The sequence below is a fragment of the Micromys minutus genome, assembly GCF_963924665.1.
Source record: "Micromys minutus genome assembly, chromosome: 23".
NCBI classification, from domain to species: domain Eukaryota; kingdom Metazoa; phylum Chordata; class Mammalia; order Rodentia; family Muridae; genus Micromys; species Micromys minutus.
Window position 1 is genome coordinate 7,028,768 of NC_137958.1, and position 13,563 is coordinate 7,042,330.

The window sequence follows — 13,563 nt, forward strand, 5'->3', positions numbered from 1 at the left end:
CAAACACACAGCTCCCATCCTCTGCCATCTTCTGCTACAAACTTATCAAATGAAAGCCTGTGTCCATTACAAAGTCTGGACATGACAGCTTCATACGTAATAGCCACAAGGCAGGAGCAACTCAGATGCTGACAGGTGAGACTTTCAAGTGTTTGTGATGTTCTGTGACACAGATATGGAACACAGTGACAGAAACCAGACCCTACCTTACCCCCCAGAAACCCAACACATCCAGTTACATAGAAATTGTACAAAAGTCTGGATTTTGGAAGTGCAGGATTAGTGCTTGGCTGGGGAGGGTAAAGGCATAAAGACAGCAAGAAGCACAGATTCTATAGGGTTTGTGAACATGTCTGGGGCAAAGTGTGTTCACTATCTGGGTACAGAGCCAACACTCACCAAACTGTACACGTGTGTATTAGATTCATGTTGGTGTAATAACACCTGACGTTGCCTTACAGTTGTGGCAGTTCAGGAGTAGGGCTCGCCTCATGACTGCCCTGTTCCTAATCCCCACCTACTAGACAAGTGGCTAGTTACATGCTGAGTGTGCTACAAACATGCAGTGGCCTCTTTTTACACTGACTTTCTTTCTGGGTTGGTTGGTTGGTTTTTGTTTGTTTGTTTTTGAGACAGTGTTTCTTTGTGTAGCCCTGGCTGGCCTAGAACTCACCCTGTAGACCAGACTGGCCTGGAACTCAGAGATCCACCTGCCTCTATTTCCTGAGTGCTGGGATTAAAGGAGTGAGTCACTACCATCTGGCCCAATAACTTTCTGTAAGAATGAGGATATATGCCCTCCCATGAGAAAAGTATTAATCCCTTCACATTGCTCTTTAGAAACTAACCATCTTTCATGAGATCATGCCCCTAGAAGATTCCACCCTTCAGCATTGCTACACTGGACACCAGGCTTCTCAGACTGGGCGTGTGGGGAGGCACATTGAAACTGTACCTGAACCGAGCACTGTGTGTAATTCACTGCTCAGTGGGGCTATTGAGGTAAACATGTTTTATTTTCTTATACACATCATTTCTTCATTTTCATTGACAATTAAAATTTATTCTAAGGTTGGAGTTGGGAACCCAAATGATGAAGAGCAATTGTTGTATCACAGAGCGTGGGTGTGGGAGATTCTCATTATAAAACTGCAGAGACATAGGATTGCTGATGGAGGTTTAGGGAATCTAATTTATTTTACCAAAAGGTATCTCAACAATCTAGAAAGTGAAGCATAGATGTTTTCTGGCTTTAGATCTGACATTTTTTTTTAATTTTAAATGAACTATCTTACTAATTTAAAATTTAAACATTAAAAATTGTTTTGTCTGCGTGTTTGTTGTTTGTCTATGCACCATGTATGTGCCTGGTGCCCGTAGAAGCCAGAGTCTGGGGAGGGGTCTTAGTCTCCTGGAATTGAAGTTACAGGTGGTTGTGAGCTACCATGTGGATGATGGGAATTGAACCTGGGTTCTCTGCAAGAGCAATAAGTGCTCTTAATTGCTGAGCCATCTTTCTAGCCTTGACCTGGCATTTCTTTTTTAAAGATTTATTTATTATATATAAGTACACTGTAGCTATCTTCAGACACACCAGAAGAGGGCATCAGATCGAATTACAGATGGTTGTGAGCCACCATGTGGTTGCTGGGATTTGAACTCAGGACCTCTGGAAGAGCAGTTAGTGCTCTAACCACTGAGCCATCTCTCCAGCTCTTGACCTGGCATTTTTGAGCCTTAGGCTGATTGTAGAACAAAAGTCCTTTGTCAGAAGGATTAGATGTTGCCCCATAGTGCTTTAGTAGGTTCTTAACAGATACAGATCATTTCTTTTTAAAAAAGAAACCCCTTCTGAAAGGAGTGTGTGCCATCTAATTGTATAAGAACTGTTTCCTCACCAGACAGAGATGCCCCCTCAGGGACTAGGCTAGAGTCATATAGATACAGCTGAGCATGCTTGCAGCTAACCATCAGTCTGAACTCGGGAATCCCAAAGAGGTTGCTAAATAAAGGACCTAAGGTGCGGAAAGGGGTTGCAACCTCATGGGAAGAACAACATTATCAACCAACCAAACCCTCCAAAACTCCCATGGAGTAAAACACCAAGCTCTGCGTGCACTTTGAGAGACCTATTGATCCAGTTGCATATGTAGCTGAAGATAGCAGTGTCTGGCATAAATGTGAGAAGAGGCTTTTGTTCCAGAGAGGGCACATTTTCCCAATGTAGGGGAATGTCAAGAAAATGGGGTGGAAAGGGGCATCAGAAGGGAGTGCACCTTTGTGAAGACAACTGGAGGGGGAGAGGGGATGGGAGAGGAACGGGGTAAAGGGATAACATCTCAAATGTAAACACAGAGTGTCTTAAAAAAAAAAAGAAAAACAAAAACAAAGGACTGTTTTCTCTAAGTTGAGCATGATCCTTGCTACAGTGGTATCTTACAGTTATTTACAGTTGCTGTTTTTCACTATACTAAAACCAAGCACATCATCTTAGCACTTGTTGATATGTCCCTAGGATGTAATGCTTTACACAGTAGGAATTACTATCCTATTTCATATACCTGGGAAGCCTAAGGAAACGATGTTGAACAGCTGACAGAGAGCAGAGACCACACACAAATGTTTGTATTGAACATGAGGCACTGCTTTGGTCCAGACCAGACCCATTTATTCTTCAGATACAGTTCCTGAAAAGTCGTGTCGTCACTCAGAGCAGGTTAGGCATGAGACTGGATGGACACATGGAGACTGCTAGTGAAGAAAACCAGGAGCTGATATACCTTGGTTGGGGGAGGGGAAAAGAAACAGGAAAGGAAAAGGCAGAAAGTGGTGAGCCTAGTACGCTAGCAGCTAACAGTGCCTCTAGGGAAGTGATGGTTCTTAGAAGCAGAAAAGCATAAAGTACTTGTTCTCTAGTGACCCTGGTCCAGTTGTCAGCCATCCCTTCTTTCATTTAGTCCTAACGATGGCCACACGTGCATCATTAAGCCTCGATTTCACAGGTGAGGAAGCTGGAAACCTAGCAAGGTTGCCGCCGTGTAGTTTGAGACTTAGGTATGTGCATTTACTTTCCTTCATTCTGCACGTTCCTGGTAGGTGTAATTATAGCTTGTCATTAAAGAAAAGAATAAAGCTGTTTTTTCTTTTCTACATTTTATTTTGAAGGCAGATTTTCCTAAGTTATCCTAGTTAGTCCTGTATACTTCAGTGGTTTTCCTGGTTGGCCTCCCTGGTATATGGGGTTAAAAGTGCGTTTGGCCTTAACTTTTTGTTCTAAGGGTCAGAACATATTAAAGTATTTTAAAGCAAATTTTTACTTTATATAATAGGAATTATTGTCCTATTTCATATATCTAGAGAACCTTAAAATAATGGCGAACACTATTTTAATGTAAATTTAAGCTTTACAAGTTTAAATTAATTTACCACTAAACGATGTTAAGACAGGAGCTGAGGATGTAGCTCAGTTGGTAGAGCGCTTGCATAATGTGCATGAGAGAGGCCCTGGGTTGCAGCCCAGCACTAGATAAATCAGGTGTGGTGATTTATGCCTTTAATCCCAGAACTCGGGAGTTAAAGGCAGGGGGATCAAGAGTTCAAGGTCATCTTTGGCTACATAGAGAATTCAAGACCAGTCTGGGATATATGTGATGTAGTTTCAAAAAAGAAAAGAAAAAGATATTAAGACATTGATTTTGACTTTTTTTGTCTTGAAAAGATTAATGTGCATTATGTGCATCAGTGTAGACTTGTGGATAGGACACTGAATTGATATTACTGTCCCACCTGTTAGTGACTGTCTTACATAAGCACCACAGTGCTCAGGGCTTTAGTCCCTGTCTTCCTCACTGTCCCAGGAGCAGGGCGTGTACATACACATACATGTTAACTCAGGGCATGTGCATACACATACATGTTAACTCAGGGCATGTGCATACACATACATGTTAACTCAGGGCATGTGCATACACATACATGTTAACTCAGGGCATGTGCATACACATACATGTTAACTCAGGGCATGTGCATACACATACATGTTAACTCATGCCACAGCACACTGCTTGTTAAGAGAACTGCACTGTGTGTGTCTGACTCTGTCTCTAAATGATGTAAGCATGACGTTGGAGGAAAGCTGTGGAAAGAACAGTTTTTATCTGGTTTTTAAATTTAACATTGATCCCATTTTAAAGATTATAGCCATCATTCTGAAGCTCAATTTTGAATTTTAGTGTTTTTTTTTCTATTAAAAAAATAGGTTTTGGGTCAAACACTCTGCCTGTGACATACCTGACACTGTGCCCTTATTTTTGTTGCCATTTGTTGTGTCATAACTTGGCCAAAAGGGAAATGGCTCTGTGAGCTTGCCCACCTGGGTCACAGTTTCTTTCCTACTTGGAATTCTTTGTTAGAACTCCTGTGATGTGTTTTTTTTTTGGATTCCAGGTAGTCTGCCCCAATACTCACATGCTCTGCAGCTTGGCAAGTGACAGTGCTGCCTGCTCAAGGACTCCTGTGTCTAAATAGGAGTTCATAGAATATCTGAAAGGCACTGTGCTAGTGTCCTCTAGACTATCTTCTGAGGCTTAAACAGCTGTGTGTCAGAAACACTTAGCTTGGTCCTGGTACTTACTGACAAGTGGATGCTAGTGGCTCTAGGTAAGATATTTCAGTGGTGATCTGTCTAAAGAGCTGTGTCTTTGGATCTCTGCATATAAGATGTCTCAGTCAGGGTTTCTATTCCTGCACATACATCAGGACCAAGAAGCAAGTTGGGGAGGAAAGGGTTTATTCAGCTTAGACTTCCACACTGCTGTTCATCACCAAAGGAAGTCAGGACTGGAACTCAAGCAGGTCAGGAAGCAGGAGCTGATGCAGAGGCTATGGAGGGATGCTGCTTACTGGCTTGCTCCCCCTGGCTTGCTCAGCCTGCTTTCTTGTAGAACCCAGGTCTACCAGCCCAGGGATGGCACCACCCACAGTGGGCTGCCTACCGCCCCCCCCCCCCCCCCCCATCACTAGTTGAAAAAATTCCTTATAGCTGAATCTCATGGGGGCATTTCCTCAGCTGAGGCTCTTTTCTCTGTGATAACTCCAGCTTGTGTCAAGTTGACACAAAACCAGCCAGTACAATTGACCCCTTGTCAACTTGACACACAAACATATCACTATTAAGCCTCAACCCTTACTTTCTTGTTCAACCCCAAGATCTAAATAACCTTAAGAGTCCCACAGACTTTACAAATGCTTAAATAGTAAAATCTCATTACCTTTAAAATATCCAGTCTCTTTTAAAAAATCAAAGTCTTTTTACAATTCAAAGTTTTAACTGTGGACTCTACGTCTTCCTTCAAGAGGAAAAAATATCAGGGCATAGTCACAGTTAAAAGCAAAATCAATCTCTAATCATTCAATGTCTGGGAATCCACTTACAAACGTCTGGGCTCCTTCAAGGGATTGGGTCATTTCTTCAGCTCTGCCCTTTGCAGCACACACCTTGTCTTCTAGGCTCCAGCTGCCTGTTCTCCACTGCCGCTGCTGTTCTTGATGGTACTGGCATCTCTAACACTACTGTGAGTCTTAGGGCATTAATTACAACTGAGGCTGCAACTTCACCAATGGCCTTCCATGGCCTCTCACAGTGCCAAGCCTCAGCTGCTCTCCATGACCCCTTCATTCCTTCAAACCACCTGGGTGGTTCTTAACACATTATTACCAAGTCCAGCCACAGCACGAGGTACAACCTTGGCTATCTCTGGAACACAGCCTCTGTGCTCTCAGAAAACAGGTCCCAGAAGATTTCACCTCAATGATGCTGGTCTCTTCTTAATCATCACTAATTTCTTAGCTCCATCATCAATAGTCCCAGTAATGCAAAGGTTTTGCTTTAGTAGTTCTGGTATCTTGTTAATCACAGCTGATTCTTCAGCCCCAGCTAACCAAAACCACAGAATCTTCACAATCAAAATAGCAACAGCCCTGATAAGAGTCTTTAATCTGCCCTCTGAAATTTTATAAGCCAGGCCTCCATCTTCTGCACTGTTCTCAGCATTATCTTCCAGGCTCCTACAAAACATCCCACAGAACTCTTACTATCCCAATGGCTCTTCTAGCTCAAAGTTCCAAAGTCCTTCCACAGTCCTCCCCAACACATGGTCAGGTTGTCACAAGAATACCCCACTATGCTGGTACCAATTTGTCTTAGTCAGGGTTTCTATTCCTGCACAGACATCATGACCAAGAAGCAAGTTGGGGATGAAAGGGTTTATTCAGCTTACACTTCCATATCGCTGTTCATCAGCAAAGGAAGTCAGGATTGGAACCCAAGCAGGTCAGGAAGCAGGAGCTGATGCAGAGGCCACGGAGGGATGTTGCTTACTGTCTTGCTTCCCCTGACTAAGACATAAGGTATCTTTAGTTAATTTGTTTGGTGGGGGAGTGAGGGAAAGTAAACAGTTTCTATATTGGCTTTCTCCAATAGATAAAAATTACAGATAAAAAATATTTAAAGTAAATATATAATTATTTTCTAATAGTCAAGTTTAGATAGCAGTTTCAAATAGGTATTGATTTTTCTTAGCAAAGATACTTTGAAACAATGTGTCTGTCAACGTCTAACCTGATTTTCTTATTTTTTCTTATTGTCCTCTTTATAGGTTTGTGGAATCTTGCTTCTTTATTTTCCAACCTTTGCTTATTTGTGTTGATGCCCTTTGCCTTTTTCTTTCTGGAATCAGAAGGTTTTGCAGGCCTGAAAAAGGTAAGTAAATTGAGTTTGGATTAAATTATTAAATGGCTCATATTAAACTAGAAGTTGATATAAACAAACAGTTGAATTACTAAGTAATGATGTTGACCCACTGTTGATAATATTAATAGTATTGCACAGTGAATACCTTGTGTACTCATCAAGGAGTACGTTTATGGTGCACATCCACCTGGATGAGTGTCTGCTTTGATATTGACAACCTGACATAGCCAGTGGTTAGGCCTTTCATGGAGGCCTCATCTACTTCAGAGTCCAATAGGACACACTTAAGGTACACGTGCTTTCAGGATAGAACACAGTATAAAATGAAATACTCTGCAGTAGACAGGCCCCTCCCCCCACAGTATTGAGTGGCTCAGCTTACACTGTGGAAGACTTGGGAGTGAGCACACTGGGAAGCTTCTTGAGAACATCTGAAATCTGTGGTTTTTCTAGCAGGGGGTAACTGACTCTGACTTTGATACAGAGTATCCAGCCACAGATTTTTGGAATATAATTTTGGAATATAATGAACAGATTTAAGTAGTTAATACTTGACAGAGTGACAGAGCTAGTGTCACAATTGAAACATTTTAACAACATTCTGAATTTTAGTTCTATTCCTATTGTAATATATGGAGTGAATTGTGTTTATCTTTTTTCCCTTTCTTTTATTGAATATTTTTTATTTACATATCAAATGTTATCCCTTTTCCCAGTTTCTCCTCTGGAACCCCCTCTATCCCATCTTCCCTCTCTCTGCTTCTGTGAGGGTGCTCCCTGACCCACAGCCTCCTACCTTTCTGCCCCGGAATTCCCCTATACTGGGACAGGACCAAGGTCCTCTTCTCACATTGATGCCCAACAAGGCCATCCTCTGCTACATATACGGCCAGAGCCTTGGGTCCCTCCATGTGTACTCTTTGGTTGGTGGTTTAGTTCCTGGGAGGTCTTGTTGGTTGATATTGTTGTTCTTCCTATGGGTTGCAAACTTCTTCAGTTCCTTCAGTCCTTTCTCTAACTCCTCCACTGGGGACTCCATTCTCAGTCCAATGTTTGGCTGTGAGCAACCACTTCTGTTGTCAGACTCTGGCAGAGCCTCTCAGGAGACAGCTATATCAGGCTCCTGTCAGCATGCACTTTGGCATCTGCAATAGTGTCTGACGAGGCTTGGAAGAGTAAATGTGAAGGCTTGCCCTGTGGTCTTGAGTTCTGATTGAATTGATGTATGCTAGAGGATGGTGATCAGTAGGGTACAGGGAGCCTCAGGATAAGGTTCTGGAGGGTTCAGCTCTGGCAGGTCACTTAGATTTTGTGCCGTAGACAATAGGGATCTGGAAAGAGTTTTTCTGGCGTGTTTTTGCACCTACCGTTTCATTTAAGTGTAGTGATAATTCTGTATTTCAGTGTTTCTCATTTGTCACCAAGGAGAGGAGTGCCCTGGGAGCTCATGTTCTACCTAGTGTCAAGTGCTGTTGGGGAGGGAGTCATGCAGGCAGCAGTGCATGGATGTATGGTATAAATGTGGACTCACTAATGCAGGCAGCAGTGCATGGATGTATGGTATAAATGTGGACTCACTAATGCAGGCAGCAGTGCATGGATGTATGGTATAAATGTGGACTCACTAATGCAGGCAGCAGTGCATGGATGTATGGTATAAATGTGGACTCACTAATACCACCTGCTAGTGTCTGCTGTATATACAGTTCCTCCTCCAACCCGCCTGGGTGCTGTTGCTGAATTGTTACTCTTGGTGTTCCAGGACTATCTGCTCAGTTCACACTCCTTATGAAGATGTAGTTGATAGATCTACTACCTATAGCTTTTGCCAAAGGACGCAACTCCTAATGCTAAAACGGGCTTGTTTTGTTTCTACACTCTCTACTTCAAAGTGCAGAAAATAACTTAGAATGTTAGACCACTAATAATAATTTAGAGTGTTAGTCATTACTGAGGACTGGCCAGGGCTTTGATAAACATGATCATGACTTAAGGCAGCCTGTGATTTGGACAGTCCTTGCCTCTGCGTTGTCTGCACCGACCATCCAGGAAAGGGACTCAATTACAGCTTGTGAGGCATAATTGACAACAGGCTCTGGAATTAAGCCTTAGTGGCAAAACCCAGGAACAGTCACCTCTTATGTTCCTTCTCTTAGACCAGTGGGTTTCAACCCTTTAATACAATTCACCATGCTGTGGTGATCCCCCAACCATACATTATTTTCATTGCTACTTCATAACTGTAACTTTGCTGTTGTTATGAATTGCAATGTAAGTATCTGTGTTTTCTGATGGTCTTAGGCAATCTCTGTGAAAGGGTCATTCAACCCTAAAAGAGATTTTGACCCACAGACTGAGAACCACTCTTAGACCTCACATCTTCAGGGAGAAACAGCTGACATCTCATGTCCACATTTGCACAGCTCTTGCTGTTAGTTATTTCTACTTCTAATTTTTCTATACATGGCTTTAAAAATTCTTTGTCCTAAACATGTATTTAAGCATGTTTGTCTCTCAAAACCTTTGGAGGGTCACCGTGCCCTTTATCTTTCATTACACTGAAATGTTGGACTTAGTGTTGAATGTTTGGACAGTCAGTGCACTTAATATCATCAAACAAGCTGATTCCCAGCCACAGGGATTTAAGAGGAGTCCAGCATGTTAGAGGCTATGGTGACTACCTCTGCTCTGACTTGGGAAGCTAGAGGATGAATAGGTGTCATAAGAAACCAGTATAAATAATTTGTTTGTTAATGCTAAGGTTGGAAAAAGATGGCTGTGGCTTGGAGGTAGAGTGGGATCCAAGAATTAATGGTGTCCAAGAAGCCTGGCTGTGCTGGCACACCAAGAGGAAGGGGCCAGGGAAGGGCGATCTGAAGGTGCATTGGGTATTGGCATCAGATTGAAGGCCTGTGTCACCACATCTGGCTCTCCTGATAGATAAGTTTGTTAACTAAATTAGGTAATTTGTGTAAAGGCACAGATTAGGACTTACTACATTACTTATTTACTTAATTTTACTTTTCCAAAACCATTTATATTTTTTTAGACCTGCAATTTATAGGGAGACTAGTGAAGCAATGGCTCTAAGGAAACAGCAACTTCTGCCATAGTGACAAGGCAGATGGGGGCTGGCGAGACGATCCAGCCTGCTGCCAAGACTGGTGACCTGAGTTCAGTCCTCAGGACCATATGGTAGAAGGAGAGAACTGACTTCTCTACATGTGCACCGTGGCACAGGTGCCCCCTAACAAACAGGCAAATAGATACATTCAGCTAAAAATAAAAGAGAGATGAAAGGCCCTCAAAGGACACCGAAAGCCTCCGAGACCCAAGTGTGCGGTTTTACCTAGCACAGTGATTTAATTAAGACGTATATGGTCTCTGAATGCACCCAGCTAATGAGTGTGTTTATCGAACGCACTGGCCAGTCCTGAGTAATGACAGATTATCAGGTGGTCTAACATTCTAAGTTATTTTCTGCACTTTGAAGTGGGGAGTGTAGAAGCGAAACAAGCCAGTTTCAGCATCAGGAGTTGCGTCCTTTGACAAAAGCTAATGGAAGGTAAAGTGTATTACAGAGCCTAGTAGACATGTTTTCAGATTAAGTGGTCAGTGCTATTTTACAGAGCATATATATATATGAATATATATATATATATATATATATATATATATATATATATACATATATATATATATTCAGTTTTAAAGTCAGTTACAGGAAAGCTATAAAGGCTTCGAGCATTGTACAATATTTCTTCAGTGTCTTGAAATCTAGTATGACATTTACTCCTAGGGGCTATCCGCACAAGTTCTCAGTGTTTGTCCAGCTGCAGCCACCTCTATGGCTTCTGAGGCTGTATCAGAACAGTGAACTATATACTATAAGGCTGCTCTTTGTGCTGTCATTGGCTGCAGTCTCAAACTGTTTACAAAAGATGGCTGAAGAGTACACGTGCTCATGTGTGCTCCTGCATAACCGTTTGCTGATTGACTGATACTGGAGAGAGGGTAGAAACTTTCTTAGTGTAAATGTACCCAGTGATTTCAGTCATGACATACTTACAGTCTGGCTGGTTCCATTTCCCTTTCCCCTGGGACCACCCTCCTGGGGTGTTTTACTGAGTTTACATCTGGTATATTCTCTAAGTGGCACATGGTCCCCCATGCAACCATGGATTCCCCTGGGCAATTGATTTTAAAACAGCTCCTTGCACATTGTGCGGAGATGCGGAAATTGGCTACTGGCTACAGGATGGATGTAGAGCTTGAATTGAAAATCCAGCAAAGCAGAATTCTTTCCTTAGCTTTTAATTAAACAGCTATGTTAATTCAAACAGGACATTTTAGGCCTAGGTCATTTCTTCCGAGGGCTGTAAGTAGCCTTTCCTCTCTCTCCTTACATGGGGGTGAGTTCCTATTTTATAAGGGTTGTCTAGTCACTGTGTGTGCGTGTTTTTTTAAAAGTGAATTCTCAAGTATGAGAGAACTTTTTTTTTTATTTAATAGTGAGAAGGCTGCTTTTGTTGTAGGGACGTCACTTCCTCCTATAGTGGGGTGTAGTGGGATTTCTTGGGGTCTACTATTTCTCAGCCATTCACTTGTATTGCCACAGACATTGGGTCATGTGTGATTGAACATGATTCTGTCCTTGGATCTTAATTCAAGCCTGGTTGGAAATGCCCACATTAAATTTGTTTTGACTTCAGTCATTCAATGGTTTGAGAGAGTCAGTGGTCTGAGAGGTTGGAATCATCTTAGACCACAGTGCCTGACTATTGCCTTTGTCTGTGGTAGAGTGCTTTCTTCCTCTCCTGCTCAGAGAAGACCTCTTAGTTATCGATAGTAATTCTGGGTGATGTTTTCTGATCTCATAATGAGCGCCAGAGGGTAATGTACTGGCCAGTGTTAAATGAGAAGAATATATCAGTATAATTTTGTATGTTACCATCACAGTTTGAATTAAAATCTTACAGAGACAAAATTAACTTAATGAGAGTGGGGAAAAGATCTCATCATATGATTGTTTGTAAGTATATTGTGAATATGGTGACAGATTAATTCATAAGCCCAGGACTTTGCTGGTAGCAGATTTATATTGTCCTTTACTTTAATGCCTATCTTTGATTTGAAGTCCTGGCATAAAATTTAACAATAACGACAGCAACATCCTGAGCAATTATCCAAACCATCCAGCCATCCTAGAGTGTCCAGAACCTCACACATGATCTGTAGGATTAAGAGGTTAGCTCCTGTAACTTCAAACAAAGTGCTTTCATAATAAAAGTAAAACGCACAAAATCTGAGGTCACTTCCTCTCTTAATTAGCTGCCCTGGCCAGGTGGAGGCGAAGCGCTCTGTGCTGGGCTCAGGCTGTCCATAAAGCCAAGCAACACGACAGCACAATGGAGAAGGAACAAAGATCGTTTTAATATGTTTCTATCCTGTGTCACAGTTTGAGATTGCCCTGGTTTATGTCGCTTTTGGCAAACTTACATAAAAGTGACCTTGTACTGTATTTTATGACCAGATGACTTTTCCCCTCAGTAGCTAATTTGTCTCAGGCCTCCATCTTAAAGAGAAGAGAGTAGGAAGTCCAGGCTGGGACTCCACGAGCTTTCATTGGATTCTTTCATTATTTTTGCTCGTTTTTTTGCCACTGATGATCCATAAATTGTTGGAAATGAGCGATTAAGGAAGTGCTGCTTAGTGTTAGTGGCAAATGCGCATACTCAGTCTGGTTCTGCTGGGTGAGAGGAAATCACAGACAAGAGGAAGGCTCCTGCTGGGAACCTTGCAAGGAAATTTGACTTGGGCATGTTTTGATCTTGGCATTTATTACAGAAAATGAAGTCATATCTCACTAACTGTTGCTATGTGTTAATTTGATTCTCCCAACACCTGCAAGAAAAAGATGTAGTCATGTATTAATCAGAACTCTCTGCCCTCCCCCACTAGGGAGCACTGGCTTCTTCCCAGAAATAGTAAGGACAGAATCGGCTGTTTTCAAGACACAGGAGCACTGTTCTGTGAAGGGTGGCTGTGTGGTCTCTTGTGAACTTTATATATCGGGAGATGCAGGGACTCAGGGGACCTGAGCACAAGGAAAAGAGCATGTTACATTTCATTTGATGATTGTTCAGATTTACAAAGACTGTGACTTAAACTCAAACTTAAGCTCTTGAGTGAGGTAAAGAAAATGGGTAAATAGGAATAACTCTGTTGTCACCCTTCTTAGTGCCATGCTTGTGTGAGGGACTAATTACACCCCTGGCTACACTGTTTGCTTTTGTTGCCACCCTTCTTAGAATGTGAGGGAGGTAATTACATCTTTGGTTACACTGGTTTTGTTGATGGTACTTGGTTTTGTAACACCATTCAGTGTTGTTTCCGGCACTATTAACAGAGGGCTCAACTACGAGACACTCTGAGACATCAGTTCTTTGATCTCCTCTGCTAAGTATTGTATAAGGCCAAATTTTTTATTTGCATAATAATGAGTTTTGGACTCAAGTCCAGACTCTCCTTGCCTACGGAGCCTCAGATGTATTTATTTCTCAAGAGTGTTTGTGTGAAGTTTGCTGCTCTTACCTGTGTTGGTAACATGTCCAAAGTGTGCTGGGAGCACAGTTATGGCTTAGTGCTCACGTGTGTTTAGTATGTGGGATTGCTGATGAAACCAGGAGTGTTGTGAGCATTGCTTTTCCACACCATAGCCCATTAAGCTTTTATCGTTTTTTGAGTCAGGGAGGGGTTGCACATGTGTAACTGCAGCATTTGGGCACCTGAAGCAGGAGGATTGAAAGGAC

The 13,563-nt window shown here is 42.1% G+C and overlaps 1 protein-coding gene across 2 annotated transcripts in view; it reads left to right on the plus strand.

Moving 5' to 3' along the window:
• The window catches only part of LMBR1 (limb development membrane protein 1), a 135,084-nt gene that overhangs the window by 50,268 nt on the left and 71,253 nt on the right, over positions 1–13,563 (plus strand). For both annotated transcript variants that reach the window (XM_080936124.1, XM_080936125.1), the window contains one exon: positions 6,657–6,760. In XM_080936124.1, the coding sequence (XP_080792250.1) occupies positions 6,657–6,760 (104 nt within the window). The remainder of the gene's footprint in view (positions 1–6,656; positions 6,761–13,563) is intronic.